At 36.6% G+C, this 11,369-nt stretch overlaps 1 protein-coding gene across 1 annotated transcript; it reads left to right on the top strand.

The window, feature by feature from the left end:
* The first annotated feature begins 6 nt into the window (after positions 1–6).
* LOC101851292 lies at positions 7–6,090 on the top strand. Its single transcript, XM_005106891.3, has 2 exons — positions 7–1,401; positions 3,417–6,090. Exons 1-2 carry the CDS (start codon positions 844–846, stop codon positions 3,714–3,716), a joined length of 858 nt encoding a protein of 285 aa, XP_005106948.1. The 5' UTR covers positions 7–843; the 3' UTR covers positions 3,717–6,090.
* Positions 6,091–11,369: the final 5,279 nt, after the last annotated feature.

Below are 11,369 nucleotides of genomic sequence, written 5' to 3' on the forward strand. Positions count from 1 at the left end.
GGGGTTCAAATAAAAATTTCAGGGTTAAATAAAGTTAGGATTATTCTGGTTTGTTAGACCTAAAAAGTAAATATAAACTGAATGATCTGACATTATAAGAGGCTGCTTAAATAGGCCTCTGCTATATGACATATTTGTGTAGGTCTTCTTGAAGCAAAACTTGGGGATCTTAATTGTTAGCTAGCAGAATTAGTCGATCATTACATCAATTAAGATTATATCCGGAAGCTTATTGCATTTTATTATTACGTTTTCTTTACATTGTCTTTCCCTCATGAATTTTCTACAAACCTTAAGAGCAGTGTCTGTCTAGATAAGAACGTTTCTTTTACCAGACTTCAATAACTTCATGATTCTCTTTTCAATCATACAAAGAGTTTTCCTTTCTTTTACTGAAGTCTCGGCATGCCACCTAGGTTATGATATTCAATTATATTCCTCGCAACGAGCCTAGCAGAGTAACAAAACTATAGAAAATTAATAAAAACAAACAAGAATAAAAATAAATACAACAAATAAGTTTTTACAATTAAATAAATTAGAAAAAAGTACAATATAATATTATAATAAATATCAGCGATACGAAATGATTCATTGTCAAATCTGGATCCATTTTTCTTTTCAGGGCGTACAGTACAGAGTAAAATAAAAAGATAAACCAAACGTAAACTAGCAACCACTCCCATCCCATCCAAAGAATGCAACTTTTGTGCGGCAGTTGTGGTGTTTTAAGGATTCAACCTTGATTAATGATGTATTTTAGCTCATGAACATGAACGTCATAATCAACTATTCGTTAACATGAACCTTTAACTTACTTTCTGTGCCTACCATTTCGTTATTATGCACAACACCACCGAGATTCCACCGGTACCTCGGTGCTTCAGTCACCTTGTGGTTTCCGCGGATGGGGAGGAGCACCCTATTAGCCACTCCTCCTCCCCAAGCAGTAGTCCCAAGTCTGCTCACAGTTATCTTAACGTTCCGTCGTCCAATATACTTTCCAGAAGTACACATGATGATACGAACGTTTCTGTTCCAAAGCATCTGGGATGTCTTGTCACCCCTCCTGGCAGCAAAAATGACCCATCAAATTGTGCCACCACCAGCTTTCAAGAACCTGATGGGACATTTTCAAATGATCTGAGATCGTCACTTTCCAGACTACAGCTTGTGAGCAGAGATTTTGATGAAGACAGCGGTAGTTTACAAATGCAAGGCGATGGGCCAAAGTCATATGCAACTTCTCCTGACCTTCATAGGAAACCAGAAATGTTGGAGGAACTGGCTAACGAGTCCATTCCTTCTTTGAACTTGAGGACACGACATACAGAAACGAACGACCCGAAGAGCCCTTTCGTGAAATTAAATTCTTCACTTGTGAAACTACAAGAAGAGATGGTAAATATTAACTTACCCAGTACATAAAAAGGCATTAAAAAAAAATTGTTTTAAAAGAGGAAAAAAGAAAAACGTGACAAGCCAAGACCTGGATGCTAGAGATGAGAAATATAAAGGTGTCAGGATTCTCCTTTACATTCGCCTTGTTAAATCCTTAAAATACTGGTCCTTTATAAACAGGTGAATTTGTTATAGATTCAAAAGACTACAATATGATATGTCGCAGAGTTTTAAAAAACGAAGTGGCTAGCCGTACTTAAGTACGGCTAGACTGAGAGTCTAGCCGTATATTTAAGTACGGCTAGACTGCCAGTCTAGCCGTACTTAGATCTAGGTTTGGCCCAATCGACTCAATCCTGTTAAGTACACAGGTCTCATTAGATCTAGATCTAGTAATTATTCAGGTTCAAATACATGCAAGTCAGTAAGGCACCTTTTGGTTTTGTCTGAAATACAAATACTTTAGGCATTGCAAACTAAAATTTTCATTTACAATTCAGCCATCAATATTAAGTACGGCTAGACTGACAGTCTAGCCGTCCTTAAGTACGGCTAGCCTGGCTGTCTACCCGTACTTAAGTACGGCTAGACAAGAAGTCCAGCCGTACTTAAGTACGGCTAGACTGCCAGTCTAGCCGTACTTATCTTCTAGGCCCTATTTACATTAGAAAACAGGAGGTTTAAAATACATGCACTGTCATTAAGGAACCTGGTTTTGTCTCAAATACAAATACTTTAGGTACTGCACACTAAAAATGTATATTTACAATTCAGTAGGCCTATTTTTTGTAAATGGTCAGTCTAGCCATCATATTAAGAATAAGTACGGCTAGACTGTAAGTCTAGCTGTACTTAAGTACGGCTAGACTGTGAACATTTGTGAACAAAATACCCCACCCACTCCCCACTTCTCTTGCTTGTATTTATATAATGGAAATCATGTTTCTTAAAAATCGTAGGCCTACATGATATAAATCATTGAATGTAATTACTACGTTTTCAGGCAAACTTTTTGAACAAATAGTTCTCCAATTGTGAACTGTTGATTAATAATAATTTATTTAATGACAATGGCGTCCGTAGCCTAGTGGTTAGGCTCTCGGACTCGCAACCGTAAGGTCGTGGGTTCGAATCCTGTCAAGGGCCCGACGTTGTGTCCTTGGGAAAGGCACTTTACACGAATTTTCCTCACTTCACCCAGGTGGGAATGGGTACCCGGCTATAGACAGCGAAAGATCTTGTCAGTTTATTAGTGTTTGAGCGCTTAATCGGCTGCTCGCACTGTATGCTTCCCGGGAAGCTGAGAATGTTTCGGAGTGTACTATGGTCTGCTGGGGTAATAATATAGTGTAAAGCGCATAGAGCCTGCTGTTGAGCGGGGATATGCGCTATACAAATGCTATCTATTATTATTATTATTAATGTTTAGTTGAATCCTCATCTGTGTCTATGCATCAGAGTTTCAGTTCTGTACTGTTACTAGGCTAGGAAGTGGGCCCACTGTAGGACCCTGAGTCTATATTTTCATCTTTTATTTATCTCAACTTCTACCTACTTCTGTTCACTTTGGTCTTTCAAGAACTGGTTAACTAGCCACTTTTATCATCCATGAAATGGCCATTACTTTGATTAAGTCTGAAACACTAAACACAAAATATAATGTGCTTGACTTGGCCATTGAACAATAGGTTCTAAAATTCAAGGAACTTCCCTGTAGTAATGTCTCACTCTTCCAGTCATTTTGTATGGGGGTGTTTTTTGTTTTTTCCGATAGATTCAAGCTATGTTAGTGAATGTAGTGTTTATGAATGCATAAAAAAAGATTGTAAAGAAAATGTAAAGCAGACCTTTTTGATTAGTTTTTGAAGTTACTGTAATAAAACTAAAAGTTTTGAAGAAATGAAATGAGACGCATTTAAATGTTAGCATTTTTATGTACACATGTATGACTTTTCAGTCTGAAAAAGGAGTATAGTTCAATTTAGTTTGATTCGTTTTTTCACATTGATTTTCAGAAAAGCCTCCGTTACATAGACATTACTCTGTTCTACCAACTGGTGTCTTTGCATGAAGCCATTCAAGACTTCAAGCTGAACATGACAGATCGGTTCTCGGAGACAGGGTCAGAGTACTCCCTGGGAACAGCCAGCTACATGGGTTCGATGTCCAGCCTCAATGAGAGTGACTGGACGGAGGATGGGATGACCCACGACGATGCGGATGTGGATACCAGCACCGAGGACAACAGGAAGAGCGCGTCCAGCTTGCTACAACAGATCACAGATCTGGCCATGCGGGCCGACAAGGACTTCTGAGCAACAAACGCATGCGCGCATAATTTGTTATATCGGACAACAACAGATTTGTTTTCCAGCGTAATGAACTGGGGTTTTTTTTTTCTCGTGTGTGTATAGTTTTTATATATCAAGATATTAGGCTTTTAGGCCCTTAATGGTTCTGATCTTTCATTTTTTTTTTCTTATTTTGTATTTTTTAACATATGCATCCTATGGTGGATTTGAATGACTCTGATATGCAGTGCATAGATTGTTGGAGCTGGACCTGTTTCTTGACTGAATATGAATTATGTGATTGTGAGGGCATTTAACTCAGTCAGTTTTTTTCACTCCAGGACCTCCCAATTTGTCTTATAATGTTTGTTTTTTTCCCTTTTCTAATTAATTAAAAATCTCTATGACAAATTTTGCAAGACAAAATAATTTATAACTCCTTTGCTGTCTTTTAGTTCCAGGGTATTTTGACCTTTTTGTTGTCTAAATAATTTTGTTATGTAGAAACACAAGTGGTTCTCGTTTTGTGATGCTGCTATGTGAGGTTTTTTTTTGGCAAATACGAGTCTGTTGAAATAGAACCATGGGGTATTAGGTGTCCTGCATAATATAGCAACTGTGTAAAGTTACTTTAGTGTATACAGAAGTAAATCTTTAACCCTTTGAACCCGAAATCCCACTAAAGCGGGACAGCTCTAATTTCCCTATGCTCTGAGGTCCCACTTTAGAGGGATGGACAACAACCCTTTTCGTTTGTTCTGTTTCTGTTCAAATGAGAACAGAATATTTAAGCTATTTAGTTAGTTTGGGATTGAAGCGGGAAATTATGGAGCGTCTGTATTATGAAGTTTGAACAAAAGAAGTGTGTTTGAAGCTGTTTATGAAATGTTTGATCAGCTGATCAGCGACAACCATCAACATAAGGGTCAGGAGCTGAGGGTTCAAAGGTTAAAATATGTATATATATATACTATACATCTATAGACTTTCCTCTGAAGAATGATTAGATTAGTTAGACATCTGAGTGAAACGAGAATGGAAGGTGGAATAGTTAGGACAAAAATCTGTTCGCACTATTCAGTTGAAGCTGTTGATCATACTAAATGTTATTACTGATCCTTTCCTTCATTTTACGGAATGGAATTTGGAATTTTTTCATATTATCTGCCAAAATTTTTTTAAGTTAAAGGAATTTTTTTCACATATTATCGTAATTAACATGTAACAGTATTTTTGAAGGAATGATTTTCATTGTTTAGTATCAGAACACAGAACTGTTTGTATGCAAAAATATTCTTTCAGTTACTTCATATCCGTTTCTGCGGCATAACATAATTTGTTCTCATCAGACAAACATCATGAACTGGGACCATTGTTGTGCTGTTATTTGTGGAGACTGATACGTTCCTCTTCTTTATTTTCAGTCCATTTCATTTTCATCTATAGCATGCGTTAGATACAACGATAATGAGTATTTTTTTCACTTGTGATGTTACAAAAATGTGTAGAAATATTCTGACGGAAATATTTTGTTGTGAATGAAGTTTTTTTGTTTTTTTTCAGAAATTAGCTCAACCATAATTGTTCATTGTCTGACCCTTATGTTTTGGTCGCAGAATAATACTTCCCCTTAGTTTGTGATGATGATCTATGTATAAATTTGGAACAAAATCGTCTTACCTGGTGTTCTTGAATACATGTATAAATTGCGCTTTATTTTTTTGTTTTCTTTTATAGGGTCTCCGTAATGCTAAAAAGAAGACGGTTAAATTTACCGGTGTACTTTAAAAAAAAAAGAATTTACAAAACAGTATGGGGAAAGCTGCTTTGTATCTTTACACTCTACTGCCAGAAATTTTTCCAGTACTTATGATTGCTCACGCTTTGCCCATGATTTATTCGTGATGATGGATTCTTGCTGTTTGTGTCCCTGTGTTCAGTTCTTCCTGATCAGGTAGCAGTTACCTGTAGTTGAGGTGTTATGTTTATAATTTACACCCTGATTATGTTCATTATGAATTTATTTTATAAACCATATATATATATATATATATATATATATATATATCAGTATTGGTTCACACTGTCCAATTCCATGTAGCTAGATGCAGCTTAGATAACCCTGCACAAATTAGAAATTTGTTGAGCATTCCAATATATCAGGTAGAACACAGTGTTAGTGAATATATATATATAACTTTTTAAAGATGTTTATTTTATCAAACTTTCTTTAGAGTCCTTTTATCATCATTTCCACTAAAGCGTCTGATTTTAATTTTGTTGTGGTTGTTATTTTGATTTTGTTTTGCCTTTTTAAAATCTGTTTGTTGACATGCAGCATTTGAGATAATTTGCTTCAGTCTTCCAGGATCAGCAATTTGAAGTAGCTCTTGCTTTTAGAAAAAAATTTTTTTTCAACTTTTTGTTTTGAGACTAACGTGTTAATTGTTGTTGGAAATTGTTTTCCGTGCTGGTGTATTTCTAACTTGTCAGAATGAGACGTTCAGTATTCACATGGCAACCTGTGTGTTTTGTTTTATCATGTTTACTTTTCTACGATTAATCCTTAATGTTTTTAATCCCAAGGCACAAGTGATTGTCAGACACTAAAGACATTATGGGTAGGACTCTGTTCTGAAGATAAGCACATGCACCCTAGAGTTTAGTATCGGTAATGGTACTGCAACTGTAGATAGACACAGTTTTCAGTTAAGTTGTTTTTTTATGTCTAAGTTTCTTTATTCTACGTTGTTCAGCGTTTTGGCAATGTTGTTGATAAGGAGGCGTTTCTTCAGAAAGAGAAGAAAAATCTGTGGACTATATTATTGTCTGAACTTATTTTCTTTTTCGTCTTTTCCTGTGTGCAGGTCAGGAACCCGTGATAATACCTTTACTCAGTTCTTTTATTTCAATTTATCATACGTTGCACTTTGTTATTTTGAATGAAGAGCCTCACCTGTTGTGATCTATCCTGTGCCTATCGTTTTTGATTCGGCTGAGTCATTACTCTTTTCTGAAGCCAAAAACCCACGTCTGTTCAATGCTATGTTGGCTTTGTTCACTCATGTTTTCTGCTTCCTTTAGATGTTAAAATGGATACAGTGTAACACGGATAGGTCGAACACAGAAGACTTGAAATCACGCATCCGTCGAACTGTGCCTGCTGTCTCATTTTTTTCCTTCTTCTTCATTTTTGTAAGATATCCCTCGAACTACGGATCCCTGTGGGTGGTTGGCGGGTGCTCTGGTGTGGTTTGTTCCTTCTTTCGTATAAAAAATCTGTCGTCTTTATCTCTCCTCCTTTTTTGTGTTTGTTACTCTCTTGTAACACCTCTAATCTTCGGCCCTTAAATGACCTTATTGTGATGCAAGTGCCGTAAAACTGTGACTAAAACTAAACGGATCCTACCGAGGCCGGTCCCGACGAATTCGAGCTATCCGTGTTATACTGTATAAATGACCTTTCTACCGATGGTGATGTCTTTCCCTTTACTTCTCTCATGGTGTAAAAAAACCCATCTTTTTAAAAAATGTGAGCTGAAGAGTCTCCCGCTGCTGACCTTTTTGACCTGTGTTTATTATTTATATATTTGGACGTTTCATAGAATTTGAATGACTTTTGTTTTCACAGTCTTTTTCTCATGCTATGGGAGAATAATATGATATGTATAATGGGCTCCATTTCATAGATTTCATCATATCATTTGACAAGTTATGCTATTTTATTCTAATGCAAATGTGAACTATTGTTTTACTCAACAATGCTTTATCCACTTCTCGCAGTAGACTGACATTTTGGTAAGACTGTAATAGCTGGTGACTTTACAAATGTGAGGCAGCGTGCTGGAATCAGGCTCTAGTCAAAATAATCAAAGTGAAGAAACCTGCTTTTTTCCGCAGGTTTGTGAATTTTTATCAAATTTTTGTTTTTTGACTCAACACCTTTCATGCCCATTAAAGAACTCATTTCTGTGTGGATTTTCCTGAAAAATGTTAATTAAAGGCAAAAAAAATGGAAATTTTCAATTACCACAGACTCTTAAGCTATGGAAATAACTAATCTTTGGCGGCCATTTTCTCATTAACTTTTCCTCTGAAAACAGGTGACCCCCACCTCTTTCATAAGCAAATATCTCGACTTGTATTCAAGACAAATTGATATTTTTTTCATCCTAATAAAGACAAGTGAACAACCTTTAAGATGATACAATAACTCTATTGCTCAAAAATTGACGAGAGCCTGATTCCACCACGCTGCATCACAAATGGTAACTTCTGTAGTATGGGCTGCATTTTTCTTTGAGCCTTCTTTTGGTTTTAAAATTTTGTTTAATGCATTGATATAAACTCGAAAAACTATAGAAGGGTGAAAAAAATATACAAATACCTACAAACAGAAATGGAATAGTGCCGGTCCACGTGGCGGTCGGTTTATTTCTGTGCTACTTGACAGTTGGCCACTAGATCAGCCTGTCACCTGCTCCGCTTGATGGTATATTTGTGTATTACAATCCACAATGCCAAATATTTTCCCTATGAGTTTTAAACAGACTTGGGGCTGTCATTTTCTGTTTTAAAATGTTTTGATAGATGTAGTTGAAGATTGTCTTATTTAAAAAATTTGTGTTATGTTTTTAAAAATTGGGCTGGCCTCCTGATTTCTTGAAAGTAATACATCAGGGTGAGGATGGAGTGATAGTATAAAATAACCTTGCTCTGACCTTAAAGTAGAATGTGTTATTGTTTTGTTTCAGTAAGAGTTTGACGGCACTTGCAACACAATAAGGTCATATAAGTGCCGAAGATTGGAGGTGTCACAAGAGAGTAACAAAAATAAAACAGAAGGAGGAGAGATCAGGACGGTAGATGTCCTTCATGTGTTATTGTAGTAGATCGTCAAGTGGACTGGCACCATGGAACACTTCCAGTTCCAGGAAGTTGGCTGTGATTTTGTTTATTACGGATGCTTCTAGCAAGGAGTTGTTATTATTGTTAAGCATTGGACAGCCTAACAATTCTTATAAAAGTCTCTTCTAAGACGTTGGTCAGAATATCTTTGTAATACATCTGCTGCTAAGAACAGATATTTTTTACATTGTTTCTCTCTCATTTTCAGCAGCATTGCAGTTTTTCAATGATGGTGCTTTTTCTTGGATCTTCATGCATTCTGTTTGTTGTTGCTTCACTGCTGAATGAATCCTTGTTGATTGTTGTTCATTGTTCTGTATGGACTGGTGCTATACCCGTGTTACGTCTCTGTACTGCAAGTGCCCAGTGTTGGAGAGAAGAGAGGACTTGCGACGACTTGACTTGTGCAAACAATTGTGCCCATGTCCTGTTTTGTGACGGTACCATGTTTTGTCCCTTTGTCAGGAATCGGTTTAGACTTTTCTAAAGATAATCTTAATAAAGGTGATACAGATACTCAGATAAATACTCTTCCCATTTGATATGAAATTCATCTCACCTTCTTTCCTGCTTGGTCAGGGTACCCCAAAAAAATATTATATCTGATATCATCCCAAAGTCTTTTCATCCAAGTAGGGTAGTTTTAAATTCAAGCAAAGACCTCTTTTAAATTATGAAAACTTGACAGTTTGTAGATAAAAAGATCACTTGTAATGGGTATAAATTTTCTTAAAGAGTTCCCCTCAGAAACCATATGTGAGGCAGCGTGGTGAAATCAGGCGCTCGTCAAAATAGTAAAAGTGAAGAAACTGGCATTTTTCCACAGGTTTTGGATGGGAATTTTAATAGAATTTTTGTTTTTTGGCTTAACACCTTTTATGTCCCTTAAAGAACACATTTCTGTGTTGATTGTGCTGAAAAACGATGATTTAAGGCATAAGAGATGTAAATTTTTAGTTTCCATGGGCTCTCAAGCTTAGGAAATAACTCAACTTTGGCTGCCATTTTCTCGCTAATTTTACCTCTAAAACCGGGTCACCCCTACCTCTTTCCTACACCAATATCTTGACTTGTATCGCAGATAAATAGATATTGTTTTCATAAAAGCAAGGCAAATGGACAAGCTTTAAGATGATACCAATAACTCCATATGCCCCTAAATTGACGAGAGCCTGATTCCACCACGTCGTGACACGTATGTTATCTTAATCCTTATTTCTTCTATTTGCACTGATCGTCATCAGACATTGATGGATGAATTATTTTAAGTGGGGTATTGTCAGATGTCGGTGAAATATTTGTTGTGAATTTCATATTTTCAAGTTGATAACTTCACCGTAAACAGCACACATATACCGGTTCATGTATACTCTGAATACAGACAGCAGTGAAAAGTGTCACATTTACCAGGCAGGTTTAGGTATGTGTTGACAAGAAGGCAAAGAATCGGCTCTGATTTTGATTTGATTTTTTTTGGTCTCCAAATTGACATTTTTTTTCTTTTCCAGTAAGCTAAGAGACTAGTGCAACTATTTTGTTTTTATCATGAAGGAAAATGGAATGCTGGCTATTCAAGGTGTTTGGGATTTATTTGTAATGCTACAATTTGAGTGGGGGGTTTGTTCTTCACTGAAGTCTTTCATTCATACTAAATCATCTCTCTGAAACTTGTGGTGTGCTGCTCTGATGCTGTCATCCTTTCTGTCAATTTAAACCCTTACGCTTTTTGACATAGGCCGCTTTGGCTTGAAGTTGAACCCATTATGATATTTTTGAATACTATACTATGTCATAAGTGTCTAAAGTGTGCAGTTTGGATCTGTTTTAGTTGCAAGGACATTTTTCAGATTTCTTCTCCTGCTTCCTCATAATTAGATGCATTGTTGCTCATAGTTGTTGTTTTTTTTTCCCTGAAAAAAAAAGCCCAACCCCAACTACCCCACACTGAAGGATCATTTTAGTTGTTTTTAAAATTATTTTTTTTACATATTATATTGATCATTTATTCATTTCCGTGTGTTCTGTTTTGACTCTGTGATGCATGTTAGCAAGTGCCTTCATATTCTACTATACGAAATGTTTTATATCACAACCTGTATCTGGTAAGACCAATGTTTTTTGCAACACCACAAGGTTATGGACCCTTAGTTGTTGTGTGGATATATCTTATCATCATACTTTGTTCCAATTTTACAAAGCAATATAACTGGCATTGGCATGAGAGTTTATAGCCTGCAATGATGAATAAATATCACGTCACCTTGTATAGATATATTTGTGAGTTCTCTTTGTGCGTTTATTTGCTGCAATATTATTTCTTCATTAAATTATGTTTTTCATTTGTTAGATTAATTCATTCTCTCTCTCTCTCTCTCTCTCTCTCTCTCTCTCTCTCTCTCTCTCTCTCTCTCTCTCTCTCTCTCTCTCACTGGCATCTATGGTGTTGGGAGTAGATGCTTTATTGTCACATGCAGGAGACCTGAGTTTGATTCCTGAATGGGGAGCACTTTTTGTGAAGTATGTCAGTCTTTCTGCTGGGATGTTGTATCTCTCTCAGCTGGAGCTGGTCCTGACAGGCAGGGTTGAAATCCGCCCCCGAAATGATCTAAATTGCGTCGGTCTGGGGGAGAGGGGAGGAGGGGGTGTAAAGAGACCTACATTTAAAAAAAAGAAATTCTTGTGAGCTCGGAACTTTTTATCTTGTCTCTGTCTCCCTCTTAATTTTTCTCCCTCTGTCTTTCATTTGTTCTCTGTCTGTCTGATTGCCCC

The sequence above is a fragment of the Aplysia californica genome, unplaced genomic scaffold (assembly GCF_000002075.1).
Source record: "Aplysia californica isolate F4 #8 unplaced genomic scaffold, AplCal3.0 scaffold00561, whole genome shotgun sequence".
Classification (NCBI taxonomy): domain Eukaryota; kingdom Metazoa; phylum Mollusca; class Gastropoda; order Aplysiida; family Aplysiidae; genus Aplysia; species Aplysia californica.